The following is a 12,977-nucleotide window of genomic DNA, read 5'->3' on the forward strand; positions in this document are numbered from 1 at the left end:
TTGGTTATCATTGTTTGTTTTTTAAGTTTATTTTAATTTTTTGTTTGGTGGGGTTTTTTTTGTAAAAGACTATTTTATATATAAATATAAATATATATCTATTAAAAAAAAATGAAGCTCGGTCCCATGGGTGGAATCATTAGTTGTGAAGGAAAGAGATGAATGGTTGGTTGCCAGATTTCCACTGGGGTTTCTAAACTCTAAACATTGATCTTGGCCACACCTGAATTCTCACTCACAAATGGACTGGGGTATTTCCTTCATGGAAATCTTACATTAAGTTTGTGTCTTTCCCCTCCTGTTCCCACCTACTAAATGTGCACATTTTAATAGACTTCTTCATGAACATCTTTTTCATCCCATTCCCTCATGCTCTGTCCTCATTAATGAGATGAAAATATAGCTTACTGCCATTCCATATTTAACAGTCCCACTGAGAGTTTATTCCGTCGCCCATACTTGGGGACCTGTGTCAGTAAAGTAGTCTTCTCCAGGTCACACCAACCCCATGGTGCTTCTGCAGCAGCATGAGCTGAGGATGTATAAATCCTTCATGTCTGGCCCCTTAAAGGGAAAAGGGGTCTCCACACCCCACACCCAAGGTGCTGTATCTTGACACAAATATGTAAAATTAATTACATTTAGGAAATCAGATCGGAGACCTGACACATACAAAAAAGCATCTTTCCCCACCTATATGTTAAAAGGAAGCCAACAATAACAGGTTATGCATACAAGACCTGCCGACGCCAGGTTCTGGCTTGGGAAGATACCTAGTCAAGAAGGTGATTAATCTTAGAGACACTGCAGGGCATCCGCACACTCTACCTTTAGTGTTAAGACTTTGTTCTATGTAGCAGCCAAGATGTTCACACAGAAGAGCACATAGAGAGCAATTTCCAACCAAAAACAAATCTTTATTTTTCCATATAACTTCCTGAAGTTGGTTCCCTTTCCCTTTACTTTCCACTGAAGGGGGCCCCTGCAACCTAGCCAGACTGGTCTTCTGCCCCAGGCTCTCCAGCTTCTTGCACACGAACAAAAAACAACATTGGGCTGGGGCTGCTTCTCCACTAGGGAGCAGCAGCAGCAGTAAAAGATACTCTGGGGCCCCCACCTTTGGGTGCCGCTAGGTCGAACAGGATGGCCCTTCGCTTCCTACTGGTTACGACGTCGTTTCTTCCTTTTGCTCGTGACGAAAGTGTCACGCCGCCTTTTACGAGGCTGTGGGAGCTGCACTATTCCCAAAGCAAGGGGTTTCTGCCCAGAACTGCCAGGCTGAGCTCCTGGCTGGGGTCTCTCCACAGCAGTAGCTGGAATCCCAACTAGGGCTTGCTTCCCAGATGTATGGGGAGGGGGTGAAGGTTGGCCAAGGTCATCTACTTCAGCAGAGGGGTGGGATGTTTTCTGGATTCCCTGACCTCCAGAGGCATGACAAGTACTAAGGGAAAGCCCTCCTGAAGAAAGGCTAAGTTTTGAAGCCAAAAGGTAGGCAAAGTTAGAGAGTTCTTCATCTTCTTCCTCCTCTTTCTCACTCCCTTTGGCCCTATCTGCTGAGTTATGTGTTTCTCTAATAGATATTTCTCTCAAAACTAAAGCATCCCTAGTTCCCTGTCTAGGGGAAGTACTTCCCAGACCCTGGCAAGATGCTGATTTGGTGGTCTCGAGTGTATAAGACTCTTGATTGCCTTGTAAAGGAACAGGGTCAGTAGGTTTGGAGATAACAGTATCTTCCCTGCCCTCTCCTTGAAGGTTATAAGAATTAAAATTTGATGAGCAGGAATCCTTGCTGACCCCTGGTTGGGAGGCACTGTCATTTCTAACATCTAGTATGTCAACATGTTCTATGTTTTCCAACAGAGGAAAAAGTAGATTACCTCTGCTCTCTGCCTCGCGGCTAGCCTGGGGGAAAGAGGAGGTATCCTGGGTCCCAAGAATAAGGAGATTGCCTTGGCATGTGGAAGACCCTAGTGTGGAGGTGTCAAGTGTTTCCAACAGAGGGGAGTGACCTTTAGCCCACAGGTCACTGGGATCCTGTACTGTCTGAGGGTTCAGCTCTTGATTTTCTTTGGACCTCAAAGCTGGGCCACTGGCCATCAGAGATCCTGACAAGCTACAGGGAACCACAATGTTCCCTACATCCTCCAGCACTGTGGTTTTCCTAGGACTTGGAGAAACACTGTTTCTGGAATTCAGTGCCTGGTCCTCTCTGATACATGCCTCATCTTGGGTGCTGTCTATGACCCTCTCGATTTGTAAGGGTAACTCTAAGCGTACAGCGTCCATGTCACCGCTCAGCCACAATCCAGGGCTGAGAGAAACTCTGTCCAGGTTGCCAGGGGCTCCAGGGGAATGGTTCTGATCATAACTCTGAACCATGGCAGGACCTCTGTCATCTCCCCACATGGCTCTTGAAGAGCCTTCCTGAGATACTGCTGAAGGGTCTCTCCCTTGAGTGAGCACCCCGACTCCCTGAATCTGTTGTCCTATCTGCAGCCCCAAGGCCTGCTTTTCTAGCCCAAGTCCTTGCAGAGAAACTGGCTCTGTAAGTCCAACATCCAAATTGGAGGCTCTCATGGGCTGGGGACCTTCTTGCCAGCAAAAAGGTAAAGATTCCAAATTCCTATCTGCCAGTGGGTAGTGCCCAAAGGGCCCAGTACCTCCCAGGTGGCCATCATGATGGGCAGATAGCTGTTTGATAACCTTCCCAGACCCTTTTCTCTCCACGCCCAAGGGTACTTGCATGCCCTGTGAAGCTGTGAGTTCCAGCTGCAGGTCCCAGCTGCTAGAGGATGGCAGAGTGTTTCCATCCTTGTGAATCCCCCTTGGACCACCTAGGGCTTGTTCCTGCCCACCATACACTTCTCTTGCCTGCTTGCCTGGAGAAGCAGATTTTCCAATGTGAACAGTGCCCGCAGCCCCCTGAAGCCCAGGTGAGGGCCGAGGCCTCCGACCCCCATCTTCATCTTCATCAGAAACTGAAAGGCTTGAGTCTGACTGAGCTCCGCTGCAACTTGGAGGTGCCTGTGCATCTTCCTCCTCCAAAGCCAAGAGTCGTTTCTGGACCAGCTGTAAGGGAATGGACAAATGCCAGTTCTGTACATGGTTAGGAGAAGAGTTGGCGAAGTGGGTGAAAGGAGATGGCAGGTAGACAATGTGGGGAAGAAAAGCAAATGCTTAAGTGATGGTATCAAAGGTAGGTACTGCAGCTTTTTCTCCTTTGGGGCTTTATTCCTCTGCTGTGTGCCTTTCCTCTTCCATACACTTCATCGCACAATCCCCTCCCTCCCTCCCTTGTTCTAGACCCAGAGCCCAGCCCTAAATCCTCTATAACGGAATCAGGATATCAAAGGGTTATACATAATCAGGCGGCCTCCTTTTCCTAGTGTTCTATGCCTCCCAAGTTTACCTGGGCAAGAGTAAATCCTTCTTCTTGCTCTAGTTCCTCAATTAAAGCCAAAGGATCTCTCTGCTCCTCCTGGGACAGCAGATCGGCCAGAAATTGAGGGTGAATGACCGCCTCCACCTGGGGAACAGAAAGAAGAGTGGTGTGAATCTTGGTATGAAGTGACCTGGAAGCCCAGGTGCTCCAGAGACAAAGTGATGAGGCCTATGCCCCCACTTGGAGTTCGTTATAGACCGTGACTATCACCAGCTACCTGTGTGTGCACACATGTATACCCATTTCCAAATTGTAGAGTGGAGCCTCCTGCCATATGCAGAATCCCAGATGGCTGGTGCCCCATAGTGTCCAACCAACAAATATCTATTAGAAATTAGCCATGTAGCTGGGCATGTGTGGTAGCACACACTTTTAATCCCAGCATTAAAGGCAGGTGGACTTTTGTGACTTCAGGTCCAGCCTGGTCTTCTGCAGAGGGAGTTCCAGAGTTCCAGGACAGCCAGGGCTACACACAGAGAAACTGTCTCAGAGGAGGAGGAATTAGCCATGTAGACTCAGCTCACCTTGGAGACAAAGACCTCCTGGGAGCACAGTTCGTCAATGTAGCTCAGCAGACTTGTATCTGGATACATCCCTGCATCCTCCAGCTGCTCTTCTTCCTCCTCTGCCTTCCCAGTGTCCAAGTGGCTCCCCAGAAGCCCTTCCATGATGTCTATATATTCTTGCACAGCTTCTGGTGGGATCTCCTTGGGTGCCTCAGGAACCGGAGGCCGCTGGGGTTTGCGCTGCCGCCGGCGGGGAGCCCGTGTCTTAGAGGCCGCCTTCTTGGGAATGTACACTGAGGGAAGAGATGGGGAGAGGGAAAGAAGCTATGGTATCGACTTCCCAGCAATGCTTGTAAGGGAAGAAACCTAGGTACAAGAAATGTTTCCAGAAGAGGATCAAGCTTTGGGGAAGAAAATGTAAAAGCTGGAAGGTATGAGAGAGAACACCATTGTTAGAAATCTTTCCATACACCTTGACATTCCAAGAAACTGCCTGATCCAACCCCCATTTCTTAGGCTGATGAAGTATAGGGCTCATGCACAACCTAAATGAGAGAGTAGTTAGTTCCCTTGGCCAAGATCAATAGCTAATTCAAGACCAAGAGAACTAAGACCCCAGCTTCCTATGGGGCATTGTGTTTGGCTCATAAAATGTCACTTCCAGGACAGAATGTCACAGAAGCAAGAGCACTGTCATCTGGTTTGTGGGTGGCCTTACCTGGCTGCTGGCAAGCCTCAGGGACCAGGGGCCCTGGATCAAGTTTCAAAGGGGTCACAGGGGACAGACCCGGGGAGCCATTCATCAGCTGTGCGTTCTGGATCTGCATCTCTTCCTCCGCCTCAAACTCCATGAACCTGCAGAGGGTAAGGAAGGCATGGGCTGTGCTGAGGAGATCTAGCCCATCCACAACCCAGACACCAGGCAGCATCCACAATCACCCTCATTTTGACTAAACACAGTTGAAGTCGGGTCAGCCCGGGGAAGCGGCTCACAGGTAGCCTAATGACAATTCTGGGGAATAACATCATATTGTCTCTTCACCTTAACTGTCACTTGAGAAGCTTGATTAAGGAAACTGGCCGTATAGAGCTTGGATAATTCTCCAGGACAAAGTGGTATCCTCCTCCTCCTCCTCCTCTGTGTCATATCTATCTCATCCAGTACCCTGGATTAAGCACTACTTAATATAAGCTCGTGAATTCAGTCCGGTCTGTGCAACTGCCTCGAGGTACACTCTAAAGGGTTGCTCTTTATGGCCTCACCTGCCCCTTTCTACAACTGAAAATGATGGCAGAATTCCAGAAGCAGAGCCCACCAGAGAGCAAAAGCTGGAACCGGCCCTGAGGGGTAAATCTAGGAAGTCAAATGTTCCGGTTCAGGAAAGAAGTAAAAGGTACACTTGGAAGAAATAATTTCTTCCCCCATTGTTGTTGTGACAGAAGTTCTCACTATGATTGCCCAGGCTGGCCTTGAACTCCTGGGCTCGCACAATGCTCTCACCTCTGACCTGGGGTCATGTGTGCTGACTCACACATCACAGCCAGCCAAAGTTATTTTTTAGCCAAGACTGTTCTGTAGAAATGGGGAATAAAGAGTCAGGAGACCACTCTGGGTGTCCAGTACCCTGATTCTGGCCAACCTCTTACAGAATTAGTCTTTCCTTGGGATGGGTGAGACAGAGTTTTCTGTGTTTTGTTTTGTTTTGTTTTGTTTTGTTTTGTTTTGTTTTGAGACAGGGTTTCTCTGTGTAGCTTTGGTGCCTGTCCTGAATCTCACTCTGTAGACTAGGCTGGCCTTGAACTCACAGAGATCCTCCTGGCTCTGCCTCCCGAGTGCTGCGATTAGGGTGCCCAGCCTCTGTGCTATTTTTCTAAAAACAAACAGAAAAACCAAAGGAAAAATGATTCTGAAGTTCTGCATCAATAGCTACCTGCCATCTGGTGAGGTTCCTTCAGCATGGAAATTTTTTTTTTTTTTTTTTTTTTTTTTTTTTTGGTTTTTCTAGACAGGGTTTCTCTGTGTAGCTTTGAGCCTTTCCTGGAACTCACTTGGTATCCCAGGCTGGCCTCGAACTCACAGAGATCCGCCTGGCTCTGCCTCCCGAGTGCAGCATGGGAATTTTGGGGGCACTGGGCTCAACCAATCCTTTCCTAACACCTTCAGTATGAAAGCCCTATATTGATCCAAGACCCAGAGGCAGGGAGCTTTCAAGAGCAGACAGCATAGAATAACCCCAGAGCCCAGGTGGAAGAAACAGCAAGGATTCAGGAGACCCTCATCTAATCTACAGCCCTCCTCCTGTGACTCTTTTATTTGTTCATTTTGAAATTTATTCCATTTGTGTTTGTGTCTGTCTGTCTGTCTGTGTGTAGAATGCACGTGTGAGCCTCAGAGGACAGCTTTTGAGAGACACTTTTCTCCTTCCTCCATGTGGGTCCTGAGGATCCAACTCAGGTTGTCAGGCTTGGTGGTGGGCACCTTTACCTGCTGGGCCACCTTGCTGACCCTCCTGACAACCCAGCCCTCACACACATACATACACCTGCCTGTCTCTGCTGCCCCTACCATGCCGCCACTCCCCCGCCCTGCAGGGTGAATGAGGGTTCATCAAACTCACTTCTCTGCCATCTCATAAAAGATCATCCGGTCAAAGTTGCTGGTACGCTCCCACTCCTGCAGAGCCCTCGGAAGTCCCTCCTCCAGGGTCATAGTAGGCTTCAGTCGGGCCAAGGAACGAAGCACTGGGCTAAAACCCCCATTAGGTCAGACACGTTGTAAGAGTGTGCCCTGCCCCTGTTCTGATGCCCGCCTCAGTACATACCCCACTTCCTTCATCAACTCTAGCATGCCCCTCAGGCCCTGCCATGTTCCCTTTGAATGAGCCGTCCAGCATTCAAAAGCATTCCCTTTGAATGATTCCACAACCTCCCCTCCAGTTGTCTGCCATTCTTGCTGCCCTTCCCACCGAGATGTGCAAATCACACAAAATCAAACGATTCTCCTCCCAACCTTCTGAAATCAACACCCACCTTTAACTCTCACGGTGCTAGCCCTAACGAAGAGGGAAACACTATTAACTGTAAAGTGGATTTAACCCTGTCCAGAGCCTCTTGAATTGTCAAAGACTTATTTCACTAGCCTAACATGAGCCTCTAATTAAAGCGTGTATAGTAGTTTGGGAGTTTGGGTTTGGGGATTGAGGTTTTTTGTTGTTTTTTTTTTTTTCTTTGTCTCCAGAACATCCTCATAGATCTTCAGATAGACTATTGGACCATCACTTCTGGAACACTCCAGAGGAAATCAAGAGTGCAGACTGAAGTCAGGACTTCATTTTAGCTTTCTGGCTTCTCTTCAAGTCCTTAAACACTATTGAGTATCAGAACCACCGGGAAAGCTTGCTGTAACGGTGGCTTGTAAGGGCCGCGGGATCCTAGGACTGGGCACCTAATCAACTGCGGCTCTTTAGGGGCTGGACATGTCTGGCACAAGATCCTACCCACCACAATGAAACACGGGGAGCAGGAGTTGGCCAGAAACCAAAGGGGACGGGTCCCAAACCAACCTCGAGAACCCATGCTGGTTCTAGATTTAGAAATTGTCCACCAGGTCCCAAGAGAGAACTCAGAGCTATCTCAAGAAACCAAGAACTCAAATAAAGTGGTGTGTATTGAGGACTTTGGGAGTGGTCTTTTGATCACTTGCTCCAAAGTCTGGATGAAGGAGTTCTTCCATGGGAAGGGAGCTTGCATTTTGTTTTGTTTCCAAAGTCTGGCAAAACAGAGTGTTTACTCAATGGTCCACAGCTGAGAGATACCCAATCTGCTTGGGAAGTAGAGAAAAATCTCCCAGATGACTAATGGCTGATGTATAAACAAAAAAGACAGCCTGTAACTCCAGGCTTCTTGGCTAAATATACATACACTCAAAAGGAGGGATATTTTTGTCTTTTGTGGGCTCCCTTCCTCATTAAGATTGCCTTTTTATAGGAATAATAAAAGAGTTATCATTTCAATGGTTCATTTTTTATGCCAGGCACTTTGCCAAGCACCTTTAATCTCATTAGCCCTTGGAGATAGGGACAATTACCCCTTTTCTGATGAGGAAACTGAGGGCAAAGGTGTTAAATGTCCTGCTCGGGATCACAAACCCAGTGTGTGTGGAACCAGCTCTACTCCATCCGCTCCCTCTGTCACCCTGACTCCTGAGTAAGAGAGGGTTCACACACCCTAAGGTCTTGGCCTGGCCCAGTGCCGTCTTCCCCAACCCACAGGAATGAGTCAGGGCTCAGCCCTCCTCATCCCAGCTCATCAGTGTCAGAGGGCAGGGAGGGCCCTGACATTTGGTGTCAGGGACCTACATGACACTCTCTGCTTCCTGCTTTATGACAGGAAGTCTCTCCGTCTTCTCATCTGTCAATGAAGACTACCGCAGAATGCTTGTCTGACTTCACAGAGTTGTAGGTATTCTTTGAAAGGTACCTGAACGTTTCTTACAAGCCAGAACGAATGTAGCACTGTTTTTTTAATTCTCTTAACAGTGTCTTTCTCACTCTCACAACTGCCTTCAAGAATTCTGGAGTAACAGAAACCCCTATGTCTATCCCACAGTCCCCTCTAAAAGCCCTAGGAACATCAATCTTGGATACCCACCCCCACTTACATAAGAAAGCAGGAAAGAGCTTCTGCATCAGGACTCTGGGATAGGTGAGTCCGGGCCAAGACTTTGTAGCGTTGCCAGCGACGATAGTTCTCATAAACACCCTTGGAAGCATAGGCAAGGTCACCTTGAGAGGGCTTCCGGGCAGCCACTGGACCTCCTTCCATGGCTGAGGCTTGTGTTCCTGGCCAAGACTTTTCCAGGGGCACAATGGGAGCCAGTTGGGCAGCGGGTGGTGGTAGAGCCTGCAGAGGAAGCCCTGCAAGGGCCTCCTGGCTCACTCCAACAGCCGCAGCAGGCAGAATGGTCTTCACATTAGAGGCTGTCACATACCGAGGAGGAGGCCCCTCCTGGCCCCCACAGGGAGCACCTGAGGTAATCCAGTTTAGGGCTGTCTGGGTAACTATACGGTTCTGAGTTTGAGAGGGCTCAGCTGGCCCCACTTCTGTCTTGACTTTGACAATGACCTGGCCAGTTCCAGCCACACTGGGGCCAGAGCCTCCTTCTCCTGTCACCAACAATGGGCTGGGAAAAGCAGAAAGGAGCAGAGGATTGCCTGCAGGGAATGCAGGAGGTATGGGGGGCTGTGGTGATGGCTCCCAGAGGGGCTGGTCTGGTGGGACAGGAGTAGGTGGGACAAAGGGTAGCGCAGTGAAAGGGGGCAGGCCAGCACCAGGTTTCATGGCCATATCAGGTCCTGGTAATGGAGAGGCTGTTGAGACAAAGAAGAGAAGGGAGTAGGAAGGAGACCAGAAGTTAGGCCACATGATTGCCTTTTAGTCCCTGTGGGGTCAGAGCGATGAAGGAGGGGACATGGACGGGTGTATTTGTAAATGTCTCCCAAGTAGTGCTTTACCCCTAAGTTACTGGGGTAGAGACATTGTTCCCTTTCCATGAGACACACAGACCTGCATCTTCCAAGCACAAGCTCAAGCTGTCTCTGCCTCTAAGAGGTTTCCTCAAAACGCTCCTGCAGACCTCCCCTGGCAGCTCCAGAGTCACATCAAGAAGAAGTGAAACAGGACCTGACTCCTGTTCTGCAGGAAAAAGTCTGCAAGCAGGCTGAGTGCAGGGAAAGTTCCAGACTCCTGAAAAGCATTAGTGGGGTCCTTGGGAAGGAGGCTGTTTCACCAGCACTGGTTCACCCTATCCTCTCCTCCTTTTTCTATTCCTCTTGCTCCTAACAATCTCCACATCTCAAACAACAGAAGACGCAGTTTATGAAGGTACAATGACTCTAGGACGCATGAAACTCATTTCTCCAAAAATAGTGCCACCAACATACGTGGGCATGTGCTAACCCTACCTACTCCCACGAGACAGAAACCACCTGCTCCCAGCTGCTCTGCGGCTCCTGTCAACATCCAGAAAGCACAGTCCCCACAACAGGGTATGATAGCCTCGACTCTTGCTTCCCAGAAACGTCATTATGCAACAGCCAGGAATAGCTGGAAAGGATTAGAAAGACCAGGAAATGGTGAGGGGAAAGCATGGAGGGAGGGGGATTTCCAGTGCCTTCAGGAACCACTGGGCAAGTTGAAGTTTGGCAGTACAGAGTATCTGTGGTCCTGCTTCTTAATGTTAGAAGTTTAGGGCTCATGAAGAATAAAGCATTGAGCTGGAGCTAAGGAAGAAGGAAATCCAAGAACACAGTTCCTGCTGGGGACAAGCTATGTGGAGACTGGTCAGGCAGGGGATGAGCACACAAATGTGTACTGCATTGAACATGGCCTTCATCCACATGACATCCACAGGGATATCCACGTGACTTTTAATGATAAAAACAGAACCCGACCGGCCTAGTTTCATGCTATTCTTCTCCCTCTTTAAAAAAAAAAAAACTATCTCACTGACTGACACAACAGCACTACTCAGATTCCTGACCACAAAAGAGACATGAAATAGGAACAAACTAATGTTCACACTCATCTGAACCACACAACAGAGGGCCAGGTTATAACCACCAAGTTCCACACACAGTGAAATGTTGCTAAGGTCTTAGCTCCACAATAAGTAAGAAAACTGAGCATCTCACTGTGGCTAAGATGACCCATCACCTCCATCCTGAAAGTCAAGAAAGACTGTCCCTAACAAAAAAAAAAAAACATACTTAAAAATATGTACAGGTTTGTAAATATAGCCACTCTGGAGGATGAGGCAGGAAGGTCACAAGTTCAAGGGCAGCCGGGGTTACAGAGGAAGTTCAAGGGCAGCCTGAGCAACTTCGTGAGTCCTTAGCTCAAATTAGAAAGTGAAGTGAGGGTTCCAGATTTGGCTCATAGAACGCTTGTCCAGCATTTGCAAGGCCTTGGATTCAATTTCAATAAGCAAACATTTTACACATGCAGAGAGAGAAATGCATGAACGCACGCATGTGCACAGAAATTGTCTATGGGGCAGGAAAAGTACCCTCCCCAGAACGCTAATTAAATGGAACCTTGATCTTAGACTTCTCAACTTCCACATATTTGCCTAATAAATTACTATGAAAGGAAAGAAAGAAAGGAAGGAAGAAAGGAAGGAAGGAAGGAAGGAAGGAAGGAAGGAAGGAAGGAAGGAAGGAAGCCTGCTGCCTGAACTGAAAGAAGCCACCTCTGTGGCTAGTAGGAGCCGTCAGGTCTGGGGCACAAGCAGTTTTATAAAATCTCTAGCTTTTAAGTGACTAACACTACTGAAGAGTGTTAGCTTTCCAAATAAGGCTGTTGCCCGGGCCCAATCCCACCTCTCCATCCTTCAGTCTACTTTCTCTCAAGAGATCAAATAAGGCTCAGCCCTGCCTTCTCATGGCGAAGTCCTAGAGCAGGCACTAGTTGCCAGAAGACAGATCTTGAGTCTTCCCTGAAACCATGACTAGGCTACTCATATTGTACGTAAACCTCCGCTTCCACTCCAAGCATGTTAGAGTGGTTCCTCTTCCTGGGAATCAAATTGGTAATTGCCATCCATTCCCTATATTCAGTGTGTTACGTCTGAGGTACTTTGGTTCATTTCCAAGGAGGCCCTCCCCAATTCCTAAAGGTAAAAATCTACTTCCCCAGGCTCCCTAATGCCTGTGTGGAGTCAACTGTCTCACACCCCTTTAGGGTAGCCCAAATAATTTGTTCCTAGGTAAAGTGACAAATCTGACACCCCAGGGATGTGAGCAGGTGGCAGATACCCTACAGTCTCCACCACCCTGTCTTACTTCTGTCTGACGCCATCATCTAACGTTTAGGTACACCAACAGCAGCTGTCTGAAGCCTCCTGAATGAAAGCGTTGGGTCCAGGATCCTGGCAGTAACCTAGCTCTAACAGATGATATCCAAGGAAGGTAGGGTAAAGACTGGGTCAAAACAGAATTAGAATCTTGGACTCAGGCATTCTGTAGTGGGGGAGGGGAGAGGGTATTGTGTGGTGAGAATGGGGAGGTATCACACTATGGGTTCTAGTAAATAAGCAGAAACTAGAAAATCCCCCTAAAATTAATTTGATAGCACGATTGCTGGGTGTCTTTTTATAGGACAGTTTGCACACTGTTTCTCAGATTCCCAACATTCTACTGTAGTTTTTGCTTTTGGTTCCTTATTCTTCAACAATATACCTAATCCTGTTCCCTTCGCTTCCTCCAGTTCTGTAACTGGCTTGCTATTAAGAACAGATTAGCGGTAGACCTTTGGCTTGTTACAGTGATGACTCTATTTTCTAAGCCAAATTCGGAGCGCACGGTTGGTATAGTTGAGGATCAAGAAAACGAAATGTTTGAAATTGAAGTGTCTCGGATGACCCAGGGTGTTCACTGCTGTGGTGTGAACACCGCCTTCTGGAAAAGCTGCCACAACACTCGTAATCCTAGCACTCCGAAAGGTTAGAGTTTTAGGAAAGCTTAGACTACAAGTAGGACTAACTATCTGAAGAAAGAATTGCCAAACAGTCGAGTCCCAACAGCTCTGCAATTTATGGAAGCCACGGCCTTTTCCATTTGCTGAAAAACCTTCATATATATACATATAATTATACATATAATTATATAATGTATATATAATTTTTGTATATAATATATAATTTATATATTATATATAATATATATTTATATATTATATATAATGTATACATTTATATATTATATATTATATATATTTATATATTATATATAATGTATATATATAATTTTTTTCCCCCGAGATGGGATAGCTATGTAGCCCTAGCTAACTAAGAACTCAGCAGAGATCTCCCTGCCTCTACCTCCTGAGTACTTGGATTAAAGACCTCTACCTTTTTTGAAAAGACACAATCTTTAATAGTTTTTAAAGGGTTTATAGTTTTATTTTATGTGTATCAATATTTGTCTGAATGTGTGACCGTGCAGCTGGGTGTGTGCCTGGTACCCCCAGAA

At 47.3% G+C, this 12,977-nt stretch overlaps 1 protein-coding gene across 2 annotated transcripts; it reads right to left on the reverse strand.

Annotated features, from left to right (window-relative positions):
* Positions 1-896: 896 nt before the first annotated feature.
* Positions 897-11,933, reverse strand: Nutm1 (NUT midline carcinoma family member 1). 2 transcript variants are annotated; one of them, XM_059261086.1, is made up of 7 exons: positions 11,790-11,933; positions 8,609-9,317; positions 6,567-6,695; positions 4,667-4,803; positions 3,967-4,241; positions 3,410-3,526; positions 897-3,069 (listed from the first exon to the last, which is right to left on the reverse strand). In XM_059261086.1, exons 1-7 carry the CDS (start codon positions 11,806-11,808, stop codon positions 1,159-1,161), a joined length of 3,297 nt encoding a protein of 1,098 aa, XP_059117069.1. In that variant the 5' UTR covers positions 11,809-11,933; the 3' UTR covers positions 897-1,158. The 2 variants fall into 2 exon arrangements, with proteins under 2 accessions (XP_059117069.1, XP_059117070.1); XM_059261087.1 differs by lacking the exon at positions 6,567-6,695.
* Between the last annotated feature and the right edge of the window lie 1,044 nt (positions 11,934-12,977).

Source organism: Peromyscus eremicus, chromosome 4 (genome assembly GCF_949786415.1).
Source record: "Peromyscus eremicus chromosome 4, PerEre_H2_v1, whole genome shotgun sequence".
Taxonomy (NCBI): Eukaryota; Metazoa; Chordata; class Mammalia; order Rodentia; family Cricetidae; genus Peromyscus; species Peromyscus eremicus.

Coding starts and splice junctions, on each gene's coding strand:
- Nutm1 (XM_059261086.1), bottom strand. Junction 3,527..3,966: donor AGGAGGTCTTTGTCTCCAAG/GTGAGCTGAGTC, acceptor TCTGTTCCCCAG/GTGGAGGCGGTCATTCACCC. Junction 3,070..3,409: donor AAGGATTTACTCTTGCCCAG/GTAAACTTGGGA, acceptor ATTCCCTTACAG/CTGGTCCAGAAACGACTCTT.